Genomic DNA, 25,762 nt, shown 5'->3' with positions numbered 1-25,762 from the left:
ATCCTTCCACATCTATACTAACTTTCCTAATAGTATATTTATCTTTCTTACTGATTTGAGGTATGGAATATCCTCTTGAATTCAGGGCTTGCTTACTACACTTGAAAAATTAGTTCATAGTTGTCCCCCGCAAAAATAATAATAATATTTCTAGTTTACAAACATAGCAGATGTTTCCCTTCTTTCTCACTTTAAGACCAATTTGCTTTCTCTTATATAAAAATCCAGGATGCACTTTTACCCACGGGAAATCCTTAAGATAGCTGAAAAGAATAGTATGTACTAATTGACGATTCTTCTTCCACGAAGAGCAAAGTGGGTGCAGAGTAGGAGTAGTGATTGTTTAAACAGATAGTGTTGGTCTCTCATGCTTTAGCCACTGTGCACATATTACAGGGAGGCCATAATGACAGAGTTGCCTCTAGAAGCATGTGCTGCTTGCGATCTATAAATGTTCTAGAGGGTCTTAGCAGAATATAACTGGAAGAAATGGTGGAATTTTGTTAACCAGTGCTAGGCATTCTGCATCTCACCCAATTACTTCACGGAGAATCGGAGCAGTGTGTGAGATGGTGGTGGGAGAGTCCCATGCTTGAGTCTGTTCGGCTATAGTAGTTTCTGGTTGACATTCTGGCTTGTGCCCCTCTGTCAATGCCGCTTCCCCTGATCACGCTCAGGCCAGTGCTCCTGTTATCTTTGCAACTGCCATTCCCTGAAGGTAGGGCATCTCTGTTTCTCCGTTTTCCCTGCCTGTCAGCTCTGCTGTCCTCCAGTATTCTGTGTAACTAAATCTTTGCAAAGTTGTCTCTGTATTTTTTTATATTTATTTTTATTTATTTGTTTATTTTATAAGAGCAAGAAATAGGCAGAGAGAGAGAGGGAGTGAGAATAGGTGCACCAGGGCCTCCAGCCACTGCAAACGAACTCCACATGCAAGTGCCACCTTGTGCACCTGGCTAATGTGGGTCCTGAGGAATTGAACCTGGGTCCTTGGGCTTTGCAGATAATGCCTGGACCTCTAAGTCATCTCTCCAGCCCATTGTCTCTGGTTTTCTAATCAGCATCCATGTCACCCTCTTCAGAGTTCTATACCATGTAATAATAGGCAAGTTAACAATTAACTAGAAATACTACAATATTGTAACATGCGCTAATGTTATCCAATATGTTATCAGAGCCTCTTCTTAAAACTAAGCAGAAATTACTTACTGTCACTTCTGTTTTGTTGAGTGACCAAAAGGAGCAAATTTCCAAGCCCACTGCTTTCCTCCAGGAATGTCTTTAACGTCATCTCACTATATAGTACATGGCAGTCTAGAGGATGCAACCATTAGGCCAATTATCCAAAAAGGCCAAGTCAAGAAAGGAAGAAAAAATTACTAAATTTGGGCATCTTGATAAACAACATAAACTGAAACCATGGACTGGCACAGCAGGTGACTAGAGCGTGTGTGGAGCCAGTGTTCCTGGCTCGTGATGGCTACCAGGAGGACAGGACTGGCTGCTTTGTCTCCAGACAGACAAATGCCACATCTTCTGATGGTGCTGCCTGAGGCACATCTAGCAGGGTTGCCGGTTCAAGTTTCTGTGGGATGCCTGACCACAGAACTTAATAGGCTAGAGACTACCTTTCTTAAATATTGCCCAAATGAAATTTTACCACCTAACTAAATTTCCCCCAATAAATTCCATTTTGTCCTTACTGTTACTGCCAGTAATGTAATTATATAGTACAAATAAGCATAAAAATTAATGCAGGGTCATAATCAAAAAGAGTGCCTTTTTGTAAAGCAGATGCTTAGAGGATTTGATTTAGGAAAAATACAAATGACTTGAGAAGATGTGATATATCTACATGAAGGATATATGCAGTAATCTACACACGTATGAAGCACAGTTGCTTCCGAGCCCTAGACTCGACTTTGAGGTTTCTTAAATCTGGCTTTATAACAGTCTAACTTTTAATATCATGTATGTGCTTTTAAATGTTTAGTAACTTATAAAAGTTACTGTTTAACTATTTAGTCACTATTTAAAAGAATGGTCATGATTCTGTATAATAGTCTGGAATTATTGCTAAATATGTGTAAAGTAAAAACACAAAAAACAGGACAGACAGCACCATTTACAAAACATAAGTACACCATACAAGATTTTGATTTTTGCAAGAACACAAATTTGTTACCCAAGAACAGCAGAGAGGTGGAGAGATAGAGAGAGAGAAAAAAATGATCTACACATGTCTCAGTGTGTAAGGGGCATACTTTGAAACTGTTTGCTTCCCTAAAGTATAGTGATGGCAGGCAGGCTTTAGGCTTGTGGATTTTTTTGTTGTCGTTACAATTTTTTTTTTAATTTATGCTTGCTTTTTATCCATGGTCTTTATATTTCCCTTAGTTTAATTTCTCATTTAAAAATAAGATTTTCATGATGTTTCAGAACTCCAAGGGATATAAAATGGAATTAGTATCATTTAGAAATTAAATGTAATAAAATATACCATGTTTCAACCATGTTTTTTTTTTCCTTTTGAGTTAGAAGTGAGACCTGATTCTTCTAAGTCAGAATTTCATACCTAGTAAATGTCTCTTCCTCTGTCAGCCACACTCTGAGTAGACCCTTCTGTGACTCCAGCAGTGACTGTGAATCTTCTTCCTTCTCCCTTCCTGTTTCCTTATTCTAGTCATTCCCCTGTACTCTGACTACAAATTTCCTATCCCAGTATAGTGCTTCCCAGTCTAACTGATGACTTAGTACAGATGAGCCTTATGCTGAGAGGTTATTTGGCTTTATTGATTTGGACTAATCAGCTTTCTTCTTCATTAGCTTTCTCTGCTGATTGATTCATTGCAGTCTTCTTTTAGGAATCTTCCACTGAATTTTTCAGATTGTTTTATAGTACATCAACCCTAATATGTTACCATCAATTTCGGTGCTAGTCTTTCATTGAATATGACAGCTTTGTTAAATTTTGACAAGATGTCAAAGTTAATTTCTTATTGTTTGGTATGAATACCATCTTAGAAATGTTAACTAGAAAATTTTAGAATGAACATTCATAATTCCATGTAAAGTGATGAAGTAGAGCTCATCTTACAACTTGAACTGTGTTATAATTGTATTTCATCTTGTCTCTAAGATTATTTAAAATGTGCTGTTGTAGTCAGAGTCAGCTTCTCACTGCTGGGACAAACATCCAGCCAGAAGCATCTTATGGAAGGAAAGGGTTTATTGCAGGCTGACAAATTCCAGGGGAACACCCTCAATTACAGAAGATGCTGGCCCACTTCAGTAAATCCAAGCAGAGGGACACTACCAATATCCAGCAGACACCAGCTCCAGCAAGCACACAAACAGCTAGAGCTGCAGCCTGCTCTCCGCACATCGTACAAGTAGACTCCGAGATCTGACCGCAGTAACATGCCCTCTGTGGCAGGAATCTGCTATTTAAGTAGAAAATTCAAATTTTATTAATATTTATTTATTTGCAAGCAAAGAGAAAGAGGGGATGACCTCTTTCCACTGCAGATAAACTCCAGACACATGCACCACTTTCTGCACCTGACTTTATGTGGGTACTGGGGAATCAAACCAGGACTATCATGTGTTGCAAGCAAGCACTTTAACCATCTCTCCAGCTCTGGAAGTACAATTCTTAATTAAAAAAAAAAAAAAATTAAACCTATGGGGCTATACATCCCACCTGCCACAGGTACCATCACAGGTACATGGTAAGCTTCAACTGAGAAGCAAGTTGAAAAATCCGACATGACTATAATCATTCATAATGTGTTTTTCTACATATTTTTATTCCAGTCTTTAATATAAAATAAATACAAATAGGAATTCATTAAGGTTTCAAAAAATAGTGAAAATTTCCCCCATCTTTAAGTTCTTTCTTAATCTGTAATAAGCAGGGTAGTACATCATGTCTCTGATTTTCTGATTGGCAGGTATGGCAAGCAATGCTGTCCAGCCTACTCCAAAGACTGTTCCAGCCATCGATCCTGCATTGCTCAGTACAGTGTCCCAGGGTGAGTTGGCTGCCTGTTCTGTTCATGTTTTGCCTCTTCTGGAGTATTTTGCAATCTAACCTTAGAATGCCATGTAAATTTGAATACCAAGGTAATTGAAAACAACTTTTTTTTTTTTTTTTTTTTTTTGGTTTTTCAAGGTAGGGTCTCACTCTAGCTCAGGCTGACCTGGAATTCACTATGTAATCTCAGGGTGGTCTTGAACTCACAGCAATCCATCTACCTCTGCCTCCCAAGTGCTGGGATTAAAGTCATGCGCCACCACGCCCGGCTGTTAAAACAAATTTCTGTCCATGTCTTTGCTTTCTCAATTTTCAAATGAACCTGGATTATTTCATAGAGTCATGTACACCTAAATTCAGGTTTTCCCTTTGGTTGTAGTACTTGCCTCCTGTCTTCACTTTTTGTTTGTTTATGCACAACTGGATATAATGGTATCAATGTCTAGCCAGAGCCACCTTGGAAGTGTGTGCTGGGTCACTGTCCACCAGGTCAGAGTCACTGCATGTTATGATTCTCACTTTCCTCTACAGCACAGCCACAGTATGGCATGGTCCAAAGGATAAACATCTCAGAGTGAGCTTAATCATTTGGTTGGCTCATAAGCTGTGACTGGTGTGTTCATTCTAATCATAACTACTTTGATGGTCTTGTCTCTGCTTTTCACATCTAGTCAAATGTTGGACTTACTTTGATTATTCTCAGTTTGTTTCTCCATATGGCTAATGTTTTCTTATGCTTAAATATTTTGACTGGTTACTTTTAGGAGCTCTGATTTATTGTCCACTGATTTTATATACAGTAAGCCCAGCTACCTCTTGTTTGTAGAATGAAGCAACATGAAGCAACATGATAAAACCCTTACAGAAGGGTGAAGTGGGAGAGATACTACTCCTTCCTTGTCTGTTCAAGCAGATTATTTGCCATATTGAGGGAGATGTACTGTATCTTTTTTGCCTAAGAGTGGAAAGGAGAGTTGAGAAGTGGTAAAGGTAGTATGTGGAAGTTGACAGAGTGGGAAAGATTACAAAAACATAGTGGTTTTTTTTCTCCCCCTTAGTCTTAGAAATAGTCCATCACCATCCCTGCCTCGATACTTTGTGAGTTTTTTATAAAATGAATCCAGTCACTTCCCCACTTGTATGTTTTGACTTAAAGTATTTTTTTTTTAATTTATTAGAGAGAGATAGAAAATGGGCATGCCAAGTCCTCTAACCACTGCAAATGGATTCCAGATGTATATTGTATGCATCTGGCTTACATGGGTTTTGGGGAATTGAACCTGGGTCCTTAGGTTTAACAGGCAAGCACCTTAACCACTAAGTCATCTCTCTATCCTGAACTGTTTTTGCTATTGTTTTATCAAATAGCATGTCTTGTACTCAATTTCTGCTTCTCTGGAAATTTCTATAAATCACAGTTTACCATTTCAGTTTTTCTGCTCTCTTCTCTGCTTTTCCTTTATAATTCTTTGGATTTATTTGTGTAATTTGTCATTTTACTATGGTTCCCAGAGAAAGATTAACCAGTCTTATATACTTAGTCTGTAATCAAGAACTAGAGCCCAGAATCCTGTCCACAGCCAACTGTTGAGCACCGTGTGCACACTGTCGGCCAGGTGCTGTATCTTCAAGCACCAGAACTTTCTTGCCTAGTTGACGTTAAGATGCAGTGCATTTTAACTTATCTCTATGTGTACTAATTACCTTATATTTATTTTACTTTCCTCAGCTTTGTTAAAAGTAAATAAGTTGCTAGACCTAAAATTGACAGTTATAGTAAAATTTGAATCCAGAAACATATAGTTTTAAGAACATGTCTATGCTTCATGGAAATAAGTGTTATGACAAAAAGAGTAGATAAGGAACCTGTAATAAAGTAGCAACTTACTCAAGGATATACTGAAAGATACTTACTGACTATACATAGAGAGATAAACTGTCCGGCTAGTGCTACCTCTGTGGTACTCAGTTTCCAGATTTTCCTCTGTGGTCCCATTCACCTATTAAAAACTCTACTTAAATATAAAGCAAAAATATCCAAGCTGGGCGTGATGGCACATGCCTTTAATCCCAGCACTCGGGAGGCAGAGGTAGAAGGATTGCCATGAATTCAATCGAGGCCACCCTGAGACTATAGAGAGAATTCCAGGTCAGCTCTGACCTAGAGGGAGGCCTTACCTCAGAAAACGTATATACATATATATATATCGAAGGGGACAGGGTCAACAGCTCTGGGTAAAGTGCTTGCCACCCAAGTAAGAGGACCTGAGTTTGGATTCCAAGCAGTCACATTTAAAGTCAGAAGTGGTATCCTGCTTCTGCTATCCAGTGCTAAGGAGGCAAAGATAGGACGACTGTGGGATTTGCTGGCTAGCTGTTCTAGAAAATCGGTTAGCATTGGCTTTAGTGAAAGACCCTTTCCCCAAAAATAAACACAAAATATAGAAAGCAATTGAGGAAAATAGGCAACATCGACCTGTGGGCTACACACACTCAAACACACATACATGTGCCAAAATCAAATATATGTAGTATATATTTTATAATATATGGTTACATATATACTTATATGTAATTTATACTCATGTAATTTATATTTATACATAGTATAATTTGGATGTTTATACCTCTGTAAAAGGAAATAGATAAATGGTTCAATGAAACATTTAAAAAATTTAGAAGTCAGGCCACAGCGTATGGGAATTAATCTAATAATCAAGATACCATTTGGATCATTATGACATTATTTAAAACAGTGTTAAAACATTTCACCGTCAGGATTCACATTATTTACCTCAGAAATTTTTTTTCTCATTTGGTTAAATCTTAACAGGTTTGCAAAATAAAAAGTAACAAATTACCTATAACAAAAGATCCTGTTTTATTATGTCCTTAAGGTGTGGTTAGTGGGCTAGAAAGAAATATGTTATAGAGAAATTGAGAATTAAAGTATATTTGGTTCCATGTTGATAGATGTAAGAATACTTCAAGAGAATGGTAATTCAGAATTCAGTTTTCTTCTAAAGTGTAAGAGTGACTCATTTTGTGAGAATATTTCCCTAGTACCGAAACCAGCAAAAGACATTACTCTAGACACTAAATTCCAGACTACTGTTTCCTTCAGCAGTCCTCGGTATTGAAAGAGCAGATTGAAAGCACCAACGCATAAGAGTTACCATAGGTGGGGCTTATTCCAGCTATGAAAAATTGATTTAGAATTCATGGAATCCATCACATGAAGAAGCTGAAGAAGAAAAAGTGCATGGTCATATTAATAGATGTGGGACTAGCACGTGACAAAATCTCAGACTCATAAAGAAAATCACAGTAAACTAGAAATAGTGAGGCCATCCTTTAGACTTCCTCAAAAAGTTACTCAAAATGGATTATATGCCTAAAAGTAAAATTCAAAAGTATAGTTCTCAAAAGATATAGGAGAAACTGTGATGACTTTGGGTTTGACAGTGGATTTTTAGATGCAGTGCTGGTGGCATGGTACATGAAAGAATTGACAGCTGGCTTCCACTACAGTCAGAACGTCTGCTCCACCTGAGGCACTGTCACAGTGAAATGATGTGCTGCGCACAGGAGAAAGGCATTCAGAAAGATAGCTGACGAGGTGCAGAATGCACGATGGCCTGCTAAACCCGGCAGCAAGAACACAGACCCTCTAGGACAGAGGCCAGAGCCTTAACGGACACAAAGAAATTGCAGATTATCAAGTACCTGTGCCCTGTGTCATAGGTCATCCGGGAAACAAAGATGAGATTAAAACCCTGAGGTTTTAGCACTGCATGTACCCAGAAATTGACACTGGCAAGAAATGCTACAGAGGATGTTGGAGAGCAGGAATACTTAGAGTCATGCCATCTTCAAGGTGGTTGGCAGTTCCTTACAAAATTAAACATTCAGTAGCCACTTGCAAAAAAATTCTAGTTACAGGGCTGGAGAGATGGCTTAGCGGTTAAGCATTTGCCTGTGAAGCCTAAGGACCCTGGTTCGAGGCTCGATTCCCCAGGACCCACGTTAGCCAGATGCACAAGAGGGTGCATGCATCTGGAATTCATCTGCAGTGGCTGGAAGCCCTGGCGCGCCCATTCTCTCTCTCTCTCTCTCTCTCTCTCTCTCTCTCTCTCTCTCTCTCTCTGCCTCTTTGTCTGTCACTCTCAAATAAATAAATAAAAATAAACCAAAAAATAAAAAATTCTAGTTACAGACTGTACACCTTCTCAAAATTTTACTCAAAATGAATCATGTGCCTAAATATATTATGTCATAGGAGTCTTATTTCTTGATGTCTTCCCAAAGAAGCTGAACACACTGAACACAAAATACTGTACCAGATGTTTCTAGCTCCCTTTATTCATAAGGTGTCCATTGGTGGTGGAAGAATAAACTATAGTATATCCAAGTAAAATTACTCCATGTTCAAAAGAAATGAGCTACCAAGCTATTCGTTAAAAAACAAAAAAATGGGGCTGGAGAAATGGCTTAGAGGTTAAACGCTTGCCTGTGAAACCTAAGGACCCCGGTTCGAGGCTCAATTCCCCAGGACCCACGTTAGCCAGATGCACAAGGGGCGCACACATCTGGAGTTTGTTTGCAGTGGCTGGAAGCCCTGGCACACCCATTCTCTCTCTCTTTCTCTCTCTCTGACTCTTTCTCTCTCTGCCTGTATCTCTCAAATAAGTAAATAAAAATAAAATAACAAAAAGAAAAAAAAAAAAAGGGCAGGCATGGTGGTGTATGCTCAGGAGGCAGAGGTAGGAGGATAATTGTGAGTTCAAGGCCAGCCTGGAACTATAGTGAGTTCTAGGTCAGCCTGGCTACAGCCTCAAAAATAAAATAAAATAAAATAAAATAAAAAACGGAGGTGGTCTATGGACATGACTCATTGGCTAAAAGCACTTGCTATAGAATCTTAAGTACCAGAGTTTGTACCCCAAGAGCCTATATAAACCTGGGTTCAATGGTGTATATGTCTATAATTCCTGCATACCTACAGGCAGGAAGGGAGACAGAGCCAGAAGAATCCTGGAAGCTTATGGGTTAGCTAACCTGGCATAAGCAAAGACAAAGAAAGCCTCATCTCAGCATGGTGGATAGCAAAGACCAACGCTTCCCAAGGTTGTCCTCTGACCTCCACACACACTCCATGGCACACACACACCCATTCATACACACACAGACACACAAAATGCAGGAAACAAGCTCACACTGCTATGTGGAAAACCACCCTAAAAGGGCCACATTGTGTATGATTCCCACAGTGACATTGTAGAGAAGGCAACGCTGGGTTCAGTGAAATGATCAGTATTTATAGTCTTGTGGACAGGAAGTGAGAGGGGAGAACATGAATGTTACTGCTGTGGACTGTTCTCAGGCATGTAAGGGTGGATTTGGGTCATGAGAGAATGAACACATCAGGAAGGAGCCCTGCCGTGGCCTCTAGGGGATCATGACATGCAGGAGACGTTCATGAGTAGTATCAGACACCACACTACTGGGTGACATGACCGTGCACGAGGCTGCATGTGGGGGAGGGGTATGAGCACTCTGGACCTTCCTCAGTTTTATTATGAACTTAAAACTACTCTGAAAATACTTTTTAATAAAGAAGGGCTGAGGAGATGGTTCAGTGGTTAAGATAGGGGACTGATTCAGTGGCTGAGTGCCCAGTAAAGGCCACATGTACAAAGTGGCACATGTATCTAGAGTTCCTTTGCAGCTACAAGAGGTCTTGGTATGACCATTCATTTTCATTCTGATTCATATTCTCTCTTTCTCTCTCTCCTTGTAAATAAATCAAATACTTTTATAAAAGAGCAAAAGTGGGCTGGTGAGGTGACTAAGTTAAGGTGCTTTGCAAAGCCTAAAGACCCAGGTTTGATTCCTGAGGACCCACCATAATCCATATGCCCAAGGGGACATATGTATCTGGAGTTCATTTGCAGTGGCTAGAGGCCCTGGAGCACCTATTCTCTCTCTGCCTTTCTCTCTCTCAAATAATAAAATATCAAAAAAAAACAACCACAAAAAAAAAAAAAAACAGCCAAAGATAAGAGTACTGTCACTGCAGTATCCACTTTGAATACCCCAATGCCCTTCTCTGCTCTGGTTTTCCCTTTAGTGTTTAGTGCTTACCACCTCTTAATACACATACATGTTAAATTAATGTGTATATCTATTAATATGCATGGGTATTACATACTTTGTAATGAGTTAGTGGTCTAGGAGAGGAGAATGGAACAAGAAAACTATCTGTGGCATAGTACTTACTTTTTTAGGTCATATACCACTGTGTAATATTAGTGTGAAAATCAGCTTACCTCAGTGATTTTTGAGTCTTAAGTGGAGCATATCTGGAAAGTATGTAATGTCACCTTAAATAATGAAATTAGGGCTGGAGGAATGGCTTAGCAGTTTAGGTGTTTGCCTACAAGGCCAAACGACCCAGGTTCGATTCCCAGGACTCATGTTAGCCAGATGCACAAGGAAGCATAAGTGTCTAGAATTGGTTTGCAGTGGCTGGGGGCCCTGGTGTGCTCATTCTCCCCTCACCTTCTCTCTCTCTCCCTCTCTCTCTCCCCCTCCCTCCCTCCCTCTCCCTGTCCCTCTCCCTCTCCCTCCCTCCCTTCCTCCCTCCTCCCTTCTTCCCTCCCTCTTTTTCTGTCAAATAAAAATAAAATATGTTTAAAAATTTAAAAAATAAATAAATAATGAAATTTGACCTTAATTCAGTACTGCTTTTGGTATATTAGCTTTGTGTCTTGGTAGAGCCTGTATATAAAGGTTCAGAACTGTCATCTCATCTTTTCAAGGTTAATTGAAGGAGAGATCATTCCTTCTCCCTCTGGGTCCAGTGTGTTCCGTTCAGCTTAGTGGAGAGAGCGTTAGGAGGACCAGCCAAAGCCCAGCATTTCTAGAAGTAGCCTCATAAATTGGAAAGAATTTCTGAAGAGGCGTTTTGGAAATATTTACAGTTAAGTGTTCCATCTTCTGTAGTGACATCAGATAAATGAACCTTGGAAAGGGATGCTTCTGTCAATTGAGCTCGCAGTGATTTGTCTACACTGAGCAATGCTGCCTTTGATCTGGTGCCCACCAACGCTCTCCTTACCACAGCAGCAGAGAATTTGGCTGGAATCAGCTGTCTTCTGTCTGTTCTTGTCCTGCCCTTTGAAGGGGAGAAGGCAGCCTCTCGTAAAGACAGCTTGGGCCCCAGGCCAGACAGAACTCGGGAGCCTAGATTTCATGGGAGACATGTCTTGGGCAATCTTTCTGGCTTTTCAAACACCACTTGGGGGCACATGGTGCTTTCTCTCCTGTGCTTTTGAAGAACAAAATTCAAGGAAATCAGTATATTCTTGTAAAAATAAGAATGTATAATATGATTCATCACATTAAAGACCAACTTTATATAATGTTTACTCATGATTACTTTGTGTATCACCAAGCACTATTGTATATAAATTTATAAATGTATTACCTTAAAATCAGAAATTTAACTCTATGTGAATTTTATTTTAAAATGTGAGAAATCAAGTGAAAGTATGAGCAGCAACCTTTTCACAGTAATGAAGTCAAGTTACTGAGCTGGAAGGTTGGTTGCCTGGCACTAAGATGAAAAGTTTAGAATACATACAATGCTATCAGTATGCTTTTTGAAGGTTTTAGAAAATAACAATAATGCAGTAGCCACTTCCTGGGGTTTCCACGTCATTACTAGATACTATCAGAGTTTGCTGTATTTAACAATGGCAAAAAATTGAAAATAATTTATCAGTACAGCCTTATAGACAATTATAATGTGTCATCTGCTTGATATTCCTTTGTCCAGCCTTCTAATTAGGAAGTGCTTTGCACTGTCCTCAAAGATTTACACATTCATACAACAAAATATATGTGGGGGGGGGGGGTTAAAAGGCAAGATATTCAGGCTGGAGAGATGGTTTAGTGGCTAAGGTACTTGCCTGAAAAGCCAAAGGACCCACATTCAGTTTCCCAGGACCCACATAAGCCAGACTCACAAGGTGGTCCATGCATCTGGAGTTCATTTGTAGCAGATGAAGGTCCTGGTATACCCTTTCTCTCTCTCTCCCTCCCTCCCTCCCTCCCTCCCTCCCTCTCCCTCCCTCCCTCCCTCCCTCCCTCCCTCTCCCTCCCTCTCCCTCCCTCCCTCCCTCCCTCCCTCCCTCCCTCCCTCCCTCCCTCCCTCCCTCTCTCTCTCTCTCTCTCTCTCTTTCTCTCTCCCCCTCTCCCCTGCCAACATACATACACAAATAAATAAATATAAGTTTTTTGACAGTCAAGGTATTCTATTGGATTTTAATCATGTTGTTAGAAATATATGTTCGAGTACATTCCTGTCTTATGTTAAATAAATAGTTTTTAACCAAATGATTTAGTTGAACTCATTGTTACTTACAAGGCAGGTATAACTAGAAAACAGAATACATTGCAGAGAGCTTTATAATGGCTTTTTAAGATTTATTTATTTATTAGAGACAGAGGGAAAGAGGGAAGACAGCACTCCAGGGCCTCCAGCCACTGCAAACGAACTCCAGATGTGTGTGCCCCCTTGTGCATCTGGTTTATGTGGGACCTAGAGAATAGAACATGGGTCCTTTGGCCTTATAGGCAAATGCCTTACCCGCTAAACCATCTCTCCAGCCCTGCTTTCATGTTTAGTTGTGTGTTTCAGTGATAAAAATTTTGGAGGAGCTTCAAGAGTTTTTTACATAGATGGTGTAAAATAGCTCCATGCTAAAGAACTGGCAAGTAATGTTTCCACAGTGTGTTACTTGCCCTCTCTGCTGAGTGTTATGTTTATGTCCCAGCTCCAATGAGGGTTGACGGTTTAGTCTGTGTGTCCTGTTCCATGAAGAAACTCTACTTATAAACACTAAAAACAAAGCTATGCCTTGTTTCACACAAACTGGGTTTTCTCATAATTAATTTCTAAAATATAAAGACATAATTCATTATTGAAAGAATATCTTATATATTAAGATGGTTTATGTAAGTAAAAAATAATGGATAAAAATTATCAAAATGCATGTGGGATTGAAAAAGAACTGGTTTTACATAACTAAGTCATCTCTCATCTTGAATGTAGGTCTGACTTCCTGTAATCTCCCAACTGTCTTCATCTCTTCCCTTAGGGGATGTCCACCTAACTCCAGAGGACTTTGCAAGAGCTCAGAAGTACTGCAAGTACGCGGGCAGTGCACTGCAGTACGAAGATGTGAGCACCGCGGTGCAGAACCTGCAGAAAGCCCTCAAGCTGCTGACCACAGGCAGAGAATGAGGCCTTTGTACAGGACATCCATGTGTTTTTGGCATAAGGAACTAACAGTCCATTACTCTGTCTTCAGCCTATCAGGAGCCTGGCTTTACCAGAGACTTTATTCCACTGACTGTGACAATGACATTTGTACACATCAGATTCCTGGTGAAGAATTCGTCAGCTGCCGTCGCCAATTTTCATTATCCATTTTGTGGATATGGTTACCTCTGAGCGCACAGGGAGGATGTTATTAGCAAGTCATAAAAATGTTCTTGAACTGTGGTTCAGAAAATGAAAACATGTCTGTATGAAATTATGATAAAATTATGCTAGGAATAAGTTTTCTTAATTTATACACACTAAGGGAAATTTACATTTCCATAATATTCTAAATTTAACTCTGAATAAAAATTGACAGAATATTCTATAACGAAGATGCTGGCTTTTTCTCGTATTTGTAAAACAAATATGAACTAAAAAATGTTAAATGACTACAAAAGATTATTTTCAAAATTCCATTTATATACATGTTAGATATAGCTAAGTTAAAAATTGTGGAAGAAATAAAAGGAAGTAGCATCATTCCAGATTTAATATTGGCCTCCAGCTGATTCTCTGCCCAGGGATGCTCATGGGCATTGGGATTTGTTTCATAGGGAGTTTGATTCATGGCTTAGATAATGAAAAAGGAAAGTTTCTATAATGTCTATTAACCCGGTGCTTTAAAGGTTCTCTTGGCTGCTGTGTATGGATTCCGTAGAGTGTAGAGAGAGCAGTGCAGAGGGCCAGAGGACCGTAGATTCTCGGTGGCATTTGTAAGGCTTATAGGGGATTGTGGACTTACCGAACCACCTGCATTTGTGCTGTATGAAAAATAAATACAAGGATTCCTTTCATTGGTTGAAGTTACTGCAGAGCCAAATGTCTGTTTTGATTTGCATGCTAGAATTGTCCTCTTTTTTAGTGTTTATATTTAATTATGGGAATATAGATGTTTCTGTAGTATGACGCAAAAATTTTTAAGATGTTTCTAACTTGAAAAAGTTACATAAAATGTTCTCAGAGTCTGAGATGTCACTTACACAACGTGATCTGGAATCCATTAACATAAGGGTCAGCAAGCTCTGTACCTGCTATGAGGGCTTGACGGGGACAGCACCACCCCACTTACGTGCTGTTGCTTTCCACGGTTGCAGTCACATGTCATACAAGTCTAACGTGTTTACTGTCGAGGGAAGAAGTTGCTGGCACTTACTCTAACATTCTATTTGAAAGAACACATGTCACTCATAATTATTTGTGTCAGTTTGCTTTTTTCTGCATAAATGTGATCCTACTACACTGCCTTTGGAAGAGTGAATATTCAGACTGAATGAACTATTCCAAATCATCACAGAGAAGCCTCAGAAGCACATGTGAAAATGCTCTCATCTTTCATACAACGCATACTAATCAGTAGGTTAGGCATTTGCACGTGGAACTCTGGGGTTCTGGCACAGTCCTGTAGAGCATCAGAACTGAAAACTGCTGGGATGTGGTCTTTTAAAACGGTGAGTGAGGGCTGGAGAGATGGCTTAGCGGTTAAGCGCTTGCCTGTGAAGCCTAAGGACCCCCGGTTCGAGGCTCAGTTCCCCAGGTCCCACTTTAGCCAGATGCACAAGGGGGCGCACACGTCTGGAGTTCGTCTGCAGAGGCTGGAAGCCCTGGCACGCCCATTTTCTCTCTCTCTCTCCCTCTATCTGCCTTTCTCTCTGTGTCTGTCGCTCTCAAATAAAAAAAAATATTAAAAAAAAAAACAGTGAGTGAACATGATTAGCAAATCTTAATGCCGATGTCACATTAACTCAGCTTTTCACATTAAAACTGTCACCTTTTTTCTCTGATTCTTCCAATTGAGAGCACACAGGGAGATAACCACAAAGCCCAGTGGCTTGTGGGCTACATGGGCAACACTGAGCCTTCTCTGTAAGGTTCAAGTGGGATGAGATGCCATACACTGGGTAGCATTCCAGAAGTGTTTAATGTTGCTCATTCCAATTCTAAAAATGTAACTATTAATAATACTTTATTTCTCTTAATATCAGGAAACCCCAGTTGTCTTGGTGGCCTAATGTGTAAAATTGCTTTCTTGCATGAGAAGACTGAACTATGTAATTTTTAATTTTGTGTGTGTATTTTTTTCCTAGAACAGTAGGATACACTTGATATGCAGCAGTAGGGTAAGCATTTTACACTTATCCTACAGTCACTGAGCAGCTGCTTTGATCCTGATGTGTGTTTTAAAGAAGAAACAGCAGAAAACAAACAAAAAAAAATGTATTTCTCAGAGTTTACACACTAATGGGGAGGAAATGGACATGTTTAATAAAAGTACGATATTTGACCAGTGGTTCTCAAAGGATGATTCTTAGAAATGCAGTTCTCTGGTACTTGCCTAGACCTTGTCCAATGAGAAACTAGGTGTGGCACCCAGCTGTCTGTGTTTTCAGAATTAATTAGTCTTGTGGGCCCTAAAGTCTTAAGTGTTTTAGCCTTACCCAAGTCAAGAAGAATGGGAGGCTGGAAGGAGAGAATCCCTGCAGCTGTGGCTCCCAAAGGTGTGCTTCTTGGTCCACGGCTTCAGCACCACCAGCAAGAAAGTTCAGGAGACACACTTTGGGAATTGCTCTATTAGATAGTAATCGATGCTCTGGGAAAATTAAAGAGGTTCTTACATACCTGCAGACCTGAGTATGTCTAATTTGGGCAGTAAGGATCAACCTAACCGAGGATAGGGGAGCAGGAGTTGGGACAGCCGTGCTGGAATGGGGCTGGAGAGAAAAAAGTAAGGTCAGTAGGGTGGAGGCTAGTGAGCAGTTAGATGGTCTGAGATAAGACACAACACTTTTAACTCTGAATAAGGCAAGATGCTGCATTAAGGGTTAGAGCAGACATGTGGCCTGTATGGCAGTTTTTCAATGGGTTCTATAGCTCTTGTGATGAGGATAGTGTTAGGTTTGGGTTCACAATGTAGGATCAAGATGGACAGTTTCTTAGATCTAAGACTACCATAATGGGAGAAGGAGAACGGGGGCAGGAGACAAGAGAAGTGGTGTGTGCATCAGAGGGGGAACGAGGAATAGAGAGGGTGGAGAAAATGGGAAAAGCACACACCTGGAGCAGGAGAGCAGAAAGAGAAGGTGAGGGTCAGGCAGTGGCTTTTTATGGAGGGAGGGAAGAAACTACCCTATGAGGGAGAGGACTTGGTGGTGTGCAGATATGTGGTCTGGAAGTAAGTGGCCTTCCCTCTTCGCCAAGTGGTATCCTCAATTACCATACCAGGAAGCCATCCTGGCATCTCAGGTCTAACAAAGCAGGTGGTAGAGGAGAGAGTGAGGCATGGGTTCAGAGCTCTGGGATTCTAACAGATGGACTAAGTCATGGAAGGCTGAAGGTCAATTAGAAGTATTGCATTAAGAAGAGACATGCCATCTATCTAAGGATAGAGGATCTGGTTGGATGATGTAGTCTCAAGATTTGTGCAAGCTGGGTGTGAAGATATATATTGGAGGAATGAAGACTGTATGCTACGTGATTAGAATTCTGATCTTCAGCTTGAAGTACAGTGCTTCTGAGTTCTTGTAACTATCACTCCTAAAAGTGATAACTGTTTTGCCAGCATAACAGAAAGGGTTGAAAAAATAAGAGTACTATCTGCAGTGATTGTCAACACTGTCTCTCCAAATCCCCATCACCATTCAGCGGGAACCAGAAACCAATGGTTCCCATGGTCACAAGTACCAGGTGGGTTTACAGGCTTGAGGGCCACACCAAGAAGAAACCTCCACACTGGGGAAATTTATACCCTCATGTACCAATAGAATTTAAATATAGAAATCCCAGGTTTTAGTATATGTATTAAAAGGTTTTGTGCAGTCTTTTATAAAGAAGCATACACTAGGGCTGGAGAGATGGCTTAGCGGTTAAGCGCTTGCCTGTGAAGCCTAAGGACACCAGTTCGAGGCTCGATTCCTCAGGACCCACATAAGCCAGATGCACAAGATGGTGCATGCATTCTGGAGTTCGTTGGCAGTGGCTGACACTCTAGTGCTCTCTCTCGCTTGCTCGGTCTCTCTTCCTCTCTCTCCCCCCTCCCTCTTTTTCTGTCACTCTCAAATAAAAATAAAAAAATAATAAAAAAAAAACAGCATACACTAAGAACAGACTTGTTAAAAAGATTTTCAACTCTAAAAGAACAATAGCAGAGCTGAAGCTGGAGGGGTGTGGTTATCTGCGCTACTTCCTCCTCACCCACCCCTACCCGGTGCTTGTTTAAACATTGCACATTTTGTGTGCTGGAGCAATTGGATCAAAATGACTACTTTGACCCTGGAACTATCAGTAGAGAAGCTCTCTTCTTAAAAGCTGTCCTGAGAGGTGGGTCCTACCCTCCCAGTCTTGCAGATGAGGAAAGTGAACAACAGAGTAGTAATTATGCCCAAATCACCAAGTTACTTCTCAGGCTCAGCCCAAATAGTGCATCCATGTAGGTAAATCACCAGGGCAGTGTGAAGAGCACCACTTTGTCAGGCCTCACAGACAATCTGAGCAGAATATTCCAATTGAATGTGGGTGCTGGACGGTGAAGTACAGCATCAGCTTGACAATCTGATTGCTTCATTGATATTGGGAGCACATGCCGGACCATCACATTTGTGAGTGCAGACAGTAACAGGGGAGGTAATTGCCTGATGCAAATTGATTGGCATAGTGTGTCACATCAAAATGAAGTCCTAGTTTTCTGCATTTATTGTACCTTTTTCAATTGTAAATATTGCCTTGTCTTTTCTAAATAGTCTTCACCTGCAGATTAAACTGGGGTAAGCATTTCAATATAAAATTAACAAAAACATCTGCCATTCACTATTTCATTAAGTTTCTACCTGAAAGTTTAAGAAAGTTTGTCAGCCTGGCATGGTGGCACACACCTTTAATCTCAGCACTTGGGAGGCAGAGGTAGAAGGATTGCTGTGAATTCAAGTCCACCCTGAGACCACAGGGTGAATTCTATCTAGGTCAGTCTGAAGTAGATTGAGACCCTACCTCGAAAAACAAAAAGAAATTTTGTCTTCAGATACAAAATTTGGACAGAAAGAAATGAATGGATAGTAATACCTTGTGCATGTGATGGAAATGGGTTCCAGTTCCCTCATTACTGTATCTGTTTTGCACTGCTAAAGAAAATGGGCCCTGCTGACTCTCCGCTGGTTTCATGTGAGTTTTCCTATGCATAACATGATCTTGCATAGTTAGAGTTCTAGCATCCTTTGGAGATTTGATGTTCATCAGGTCTGAAGACTTAGACTTCTACAGACAAAGTTTGGGATTAGTCTGTGGCCTTTGAGTTCACTCTCTTGTTAGCTATCTGCATTATAGCATGTTTTCAAGACAAATTCTGCTATCAGTCCTAGTTAGTGAGTGTAAATATCCCCTGAACATCTTATGTTAATGTATCTAAAATTCAGTCAAGATTTGTTTTTGATAAAGTTGAAACCACAAATCATGACAGAAAAAAAAATGTGTTTCTTTGGATAAGGAATTCTCTTCTGCTGCTGCTAAAGCCAACAGGCCAATAAGATTGAACTTGATAAAAAAGATTTTAGAGCAAAGAATGTCACCATGGATGAAGAATTGCTTCAATTCATCAGAGGGACATAATCCTTACCAACAGAATTTCAAAATATGTGAAACTGGGCTGTAGAGATGGCTTAGCGGTTAAGGTGCATACCTGCAAAGCCAAAGGACCCAGGTTGAATTCCCCAGGACCCACGTTAGCCAGATGCACAAGGGGGCACAGACATCAGGGTTCATTTGCAGTGGCTGGGGGCCCTGGTGCACCCATTCTCTCTCCTTTCTCTATCAAATATTTTTTTTAATATGTGAAATACAAGTGAAACTGGTCCCTATATTAAAATCCAAAAAATGGTCATAATGTCCAAAATACACATCAAAACTTTGTTGATCATGACAAATGTACAAAATGGTTCAGATTTTTGGAGCACTTTTAATTTCATTTTCTGAGGTTAGGAGTACTCAACCAGTAAAGATTACATAAAGTTTTGAAATTCTGAAAAACTCTCACATTTGAAACAGTCCTATTACCAACCTTTTATACCTGTCATACTGGGTTAAAAAAAAAAAAAAAGGGCTGGAGATGTGGCTTAGCAGTTACAGAATTTGCCTGCAAAGCCAAAGTACCCAGGTTTGACTCCCCAGGATCCATGTAAGCCTGATGCACAAGGTGGTGCATGCATCTGGATATTGTTTGCAGTGGCTGGTGTGCCCATTCTATTTGCCTCTTTCCTCTCTCTCCCTCTCTCTCTCTCCCTCCCCCCCCAACAAATAAATAAATATTTTTTAATGGACTACAAAGTAAGAGCGTTCTAACAAGTTTTTGAGCTTCTGAGTGGAGACAGCAGATGTTCAACCACATTAAGATCAAGCTTGGGCTAAGATGTGTTAGTGCAGAGCACTGTTGTATAAACAAAGGACATAAAGTTTCTGCTTTAAATTTGCTTGAAGACAGGTGTGAAAATAAACTGGATGGTAGGTTTCAGTGCCAACAAGACACTTATCAGTTATCTTCTCATTGCTGGAATAATATATCTAACAAAGATCACCTTAAGGGAAAAAGAAATTAATTTCAATTTAAAAGTTTAAGGTTATAGTCCATGCTGGTGGCAAGAGCGTGGGCCAGCTGGTTACATTCAACAGAGGAAGCAGAGAGCAATGAATGCTTCTGCTCAGCCAACTCTGCTGTCTACACTGTCCAGGAACCCCTTCCTATTTTTGCCTCAATTAGCATAATCAAGCTCATCCCTCAGAGGCTCACCTAATCTACATCATCCCTCACAGGAAATTGATCCCAGGTCCAATTAAGTTGGCAAATAAACCATCACACACACTGTGATTGCAGCATTTTTTTTTCCAACTGGGGTAACTACAATAGGGCATTTCACTGGGGTTGGGGCACCTGAGCTTTACCTCATAGAATGAGCAGGAGTCCAATAAAGAAAGTGAGATGGAGGTTAAGAGGAAAGGAAAACCTAGGAGGGATGATGTAATGATGGAAGGCAATCACATCTTTCAACCATGGCCAAAGAGTAATCTTAGTGTTAAGAGAAAACTGCCTAATGAGACAGTGATCCTATCTTTTCCAGAAAGATGGCAGACCGTAACCTCCATGTGTTCAGTTGTTTATAGAAGCCCCATCACAATGGACTGAATAACTGAAAGAAAAATCCCTCCTGTTTTGCATGCTGTATTCAATACGACATTTTAACGGGCTAGGCTTGGCAGGGCGGCATACACCTTTAATCCTAGTCCTCCACTGAGGAGGAGGAGGTAGAATCTCTGTGAGTTTGATGCCAGCCTGGCACGAGAGAGCAAGTACAGGTCAGCATGGGCTACAGTGAGATCTTAGCTGAAAAAAACAAATTTAACATTTAACCTAATACTTTTTCACAGACTACACAGGCTGCTACACACCTTATGTGGTTGACATGTAAAATGGAATGGCATGGCTGGAAGCTGGAAGAGAGTCAGTCCCCAGACAGTCAGCGCATCTAGTGCCAGAAGGTGCTACCTGGGCAACTGGGGGAAATGATCAATATCTGTCCAAGCAACTCATGGTCTAACCTACTTAGCAGCAAATAACCTGTTGTGATGCTTGCACAAGTGCAATAGTGGCACACAGCCATGGTGGGAAACCAACTACTTTTGATTTGGCTAACTGATCCCCTCAGTGGTATGGGACCCATAGCTGGATCTGGGAAACAAGTCAGAACCACATCCAAACATAAGCCCGCTCTCCATTATCAAGCTACCACCAATCATGGGCTACAAGAGGGCCCTTACCTATTAAATTCTCTATATAAAAAAAAAAGTAAGGGTTATCTCATTTGTCTGGTGCTAACTTACTCTTCATTGCAGATTCTGCTTCTCTTTTTTAGATAGATGTAGATCCTAAGGAGAGAGCCATCCATCATACCTCAAAAGGACCCCTGCTGAAACTAAGTACAGTTGGCAAAACAAGCAAAGGTGCTGTTTACTTGGTGAACCGGGTACCAGCACAAGGGTGAAGGAGATCAACACAGAAAAATCAACTCCTACCAAATCAGATATCCAGAGACACAGGCCCCCAATACCTCATCACTGAAGCAGACCAAAAATGAACCCCATATGGCTCAGGGAAATTTTGCGGAAGAGGGGTCGGAAAGAATGTCAGAGCCACATGTTGGGTCATGACATGCAGAGACATTTCTCCTACCCGTAACTGTGGGCTAACTCCAGAATGCATGACCCATATACCTCAACAAGGAGGGGCTAAAGGGAAGAGGTAGGACATGGATGAGCCTAACAATGGTACCAAATTAACTGTATTCACTGAATACAAAACTAATTAATTAAAAAACTACCTTTGAGCCAGGCATGGTGCTGCATGCCTTTAATCCCAGCACTTGGGAGGCAGAGGTAGAAGGATTTCTGTGAGTTCAAGGCCAGCCTGAGACTACATAGTGAATTCCAGGTCAGCCTGGGCTACAGTGAGACTCTATCTCAAAAAAATATATATATCAAAAACAACAACAACAAAATATCTTTGACTTGGGCTGGAGAGATGGCTTAATGGTTAAGGTGCTTGCCTGCGAAGCCTAAGGACACATGTTCAATTCCTCAGCTCCCACATCAGCCAAATGAACAAGGGGACATGTACATAAGGTCATGCATGAGCACAAGGTGGAGCGCACACCTGGAGTCCGATTGCAGTGGCTGGAGGCCCTGGTGTGCCAATTCACTCTCCTGGCCACTCCCAAACCATAAAAAAATACCTCTGATTGGGTTATAAGTAGCAGTAATTAAGGTCTGTACACTGAACTCCAAGATCAAGATGTCACTGGATTTGGTAACCAGTAAAGACTTGGCTGTGTCCTCCACATGGAAGAGAGATAACAAGGTCTGTGGGCCTGTTTTATAAAAACACTAGTTCCTTTTTAATACAATTGCACTGCTGATTTGTTTTCAATATATGACTTTGGGGAACACAGACTTTCAGACGATAGCATATCATCCATAATGTATGTTCTGTACATAGAATATGAGAGTCCTGGGAGGGTCATACAATATTGCATTTTCATAGTTGCAATTTCGACTACTACCTTAACAAAGTGAATGTTTATATTTTAAAATAGATGAACAAGATACATTTCTTAGCAAATACCAAGAAGATAAAAATGCATAGCAACAAAAACATAACTATATTCAAGTCCAAATTTGTCCATGTTTTTAGCAGAACCTGCATATCCCAGCTTTGTATGAACTCCAGCCTTCCACTGACCTTTACTCATACTGCTCTATGTTTTATTTCTCAGTCACCCAAATGTCAAAGTGAGCAGTGAGTTCCCATAAGGAGGACAATGCTGCAAAGTAACCACAGATGAAATATTACACCCAGATTTGCTTAATGTCTTATAAACAACCTCCATACATATAGACAATATGTCATGATCTACCCAGAGTATAAAGTCGTTGGAAAGTTCACAACATTCATTCTTAAATACTTCAGGGATTTCCTGGGCTAATCTAGCTTTCATCTTTTCTTGACTGGATTGGAGATGGTTTATCTGTAATGATGAAACACCATTGATAACTTGATTTGTTTTAAAATTATCTAATCAACTAAGAGATAAACCTCTGGGACCTTCTGTAAGGGAGATTTTTAGATTAGGTTAACTGAAGTAGGAAGATCCATTATGTGGGAGGGCACCATCTCATTGTCTTGGGTCCAGGTCTGAATAAAAAGAAGAGAGAGCGCTGAACATCAAGATTCATACCCCTTTCCTTCCTGAGTGCGAGTTGAATATGACCAGCCATTTTCTGTTTCTGCCACCATGTCTTACCACCATGGTGGACTATTAGCCCTAAACTGTAATGTAAAATAAATCCTTCCTCCTTCAGGTTGTTTGTTGTCAAGTATTTTGTAACAGCAACAGGGAAGTAGCACAATATCATTCCAAATGAGTTTTGTGTGGTTGTTGTTTGGTTGGTTGATTTTGGTTTTTCAAGGCAAAGTCTCACTCTAGCCCAGGCTGACCTAGAATTCACTGTGTAGTTTCAGGATGGCCTCAAACTCACAGTGATCCTCCTACATTTTCCTCCTGAGTGCTGGGATAAAGGCATGCACCACCACGCCCGGCCTAAATGAGATTTTTGACAAGAAGGAATGCATCTTTTGTTGTTTGTTTCTGTGACAAGGGCTCCCCTATAGTCTAAGCTGGTCTTGAAATCCTGCCTCAGCCTCAAGAGTGCTAGGACTATAGGTGTGTGCTAATACATTCAGCCAAAAGGAATGAACTTTTATTAGAATAATTTTGATATTGTCACAAGTTACCATCTCATGAATATTTTAGTGTTCAGGCTCCTGTATTCTTAAATTATTTTGGGAAGTACTATAATCCTGGAAACTTGAATTCAGTCCCAGTGAATGGTAAAAGTTAAGTGCTATTGTTGAAGTTGACCTCAACTCTGATTCACAAACTCTGAACAATGGAGAGACCTCATAAGTGATTCAAGTCAAATACCTCATTTCATAAAGACTATAACAGACACCTAGGGCAGAGATGCGGTTACTTGCTCAGGATCTCACAGCTGCCTAATATAAGGGGGCAGAAAAAAACACCTCTGACTCACAAACCAAAAATCTTTTCACATATCTTATTCCAAAGACATCTAATCCAAGCACTGGGGAGGCAGAGGTAGAAAGACTGCTGAGAGTTTGGGGCCACAGTGAGACTACATAGTGAATTCCAAGTCAGCCTGGGCTAGAGTGAAACCCTACCTCAAAATAATAATAATAATAATAATAATAACAATCTGCTCTATAGTTAGTAAAGACCAGACAGGAAGATTAGGTACTCAAAGGCCATCCTCAGCTACATAGCAAGTTGGAGATCAACTTGGGCTACATGAGACCCTGTCTCAAAAAGAGAGACATTTAAGTAACTAAGCATGTTGCCAAGACATTGCCAACATATATATAATATTCTCCATCCAGTAATTTCTACTGATTAATTTGTTAATCACTTCATAAATATTCACTCATTATTACCTTAAAATCCCATCAAACTCTATAAGAAAACATAAAAAATGAGCCTATATCACTTCTATCTACAAGTCTTCCAACCTCAGGACATTAAGAAACACATGTGAAAGTTCACCTCTCACCCCAGGACAGTGTCTAATAAAATGCCAAACTAATGAAATGGAAGAGTACAAAGCTTTAGGCTATCACTGTTCCTTTGAAATGTCCAAGAACACTTTGTGTCAAAAACAGGGTTTGGATATAAATGGACTTTAGGGGGGTTTATGAAAAATTGTAGAAAAGTCATTGCTATGTTCAGCCTTACTGTCCAAGAATGTCAAATACCTTGTGTTAAGGTTTCTGCTCTTTCCTTGTCATGTGCAGGACATTAATGCTCCATCTCCCAATGTCATCTTAGACTAGAGCTTCAATACCTGGAAGACAGCCTTTGATATCAGATGGAAGTTGAAGAACACGTCTTTAACTTTTAAATCTCTACCTGAAAATTAGTATTTTCTAAAATTATGAACATAAAGAGCAAAACAAAGCAATGTTAGCTATCTTCAGGACTATCACAAACAGAAATTATAGTCATGAAGTCCCCATAACAGTTACTGGTATATACTGAAAATTCATCTATGCTCATTTCTAGTTCAAATGTATATAATTGTACACATTATCAAAACAATTCCAGATCTCATTTTATGCTGTATGAAAGACAGGTATATATTATCATATCATGATTTGATTTTTTAATAAGTTACTTCTTATTTTCCCATATCCCATATTCCTTTATACATAATCATATAACATCAAATAATGACCCCCAAAGATGACCACATTCTAATCCAAAACCTGTGAATATGATACCATACAAATGGCAAAACTAAGACTTTCCAAATGTGATTGAGGAGCCTGAATTATTCTGAACTAGTTATGTATTTTCATGGTCTTCATGTGTCATAGCTATCTCAATGCTGCTGAGATGAACCTCTAAACTAGGCACAGTTTAATGGAGGGATGGGATTTGTTTCATAATGGTGGAAGAATTCGGCCCAAGTCAAAGATCTAAGCACAGAGAAAAACCAACACCAGTACCACAAGCAAGAGGAAAAAAAAATAACAATAATAACTGGAAGCCAAATAGCAGAGAGCCTAGCAGAGCTCAAGCGCTCCACATACCTTAAACTAAAAATCAGTGTGCCCCCAATAATACTTCAGCCGCCCTAGGATCTTCCACCCAAAGACACCTCCTCCAGGCAGGAGGCTGAAGACAAGCTTTTTAATAAAATCACCTGAATCTGTTGGTGGTGGTGGGGGG

At 40.2% G+C, this 25,762-nt stretch overlaps 1 protein-coding gene across 1 annotated transcript in view; it reads left to right on the top strand.

Annotated features, from left to right (window-relative positions):
• The window catches only part of Vta1 (vesicle trafficking 1), a 78,818-nt gene extending 64,584 nt beyond the window's left edge, over nt 1-14,234 (top strand). The window contains exons 7-8 of the mRNA XM_004651156.2: nt 3,954-4,034; nt 13,201-14,234. Coding sequence (XP_004651213.1) covers nt 3,954-4,034; nt 13,201-13,346 — 227 coding nt within the window. The 3' untranslated portion in view covers nt 13,347-14,234. The remainder of the gene's footprint in view (nt 1-3,953; nt 4,035-13,200) is intronic.
• The last annotated feature ends 11,528 nt before the right edge of the window (nt 14,235-25,762 follow it).

The sequence above is a fragment of the Jaculus jaculus genome, chromosome 9, assembly GCF_020740685.1.
Source record: "Jaculus jaculus isolate mJacJac1 chromosome 9, mJacJac1.mat.Y.cur, whole genome shotgun sequence".
Taxonomy (NCBI): Eukaryota; Metazoa; Chordata; class Mammalia; order Rodentia; family Dipodidae; genus Jaculus; species Jaculus jaculus.
Note: the sequence above shows the minus strand (reverse complement) of the source record. Positions and strands in the feature narration are given on the sequence as shown.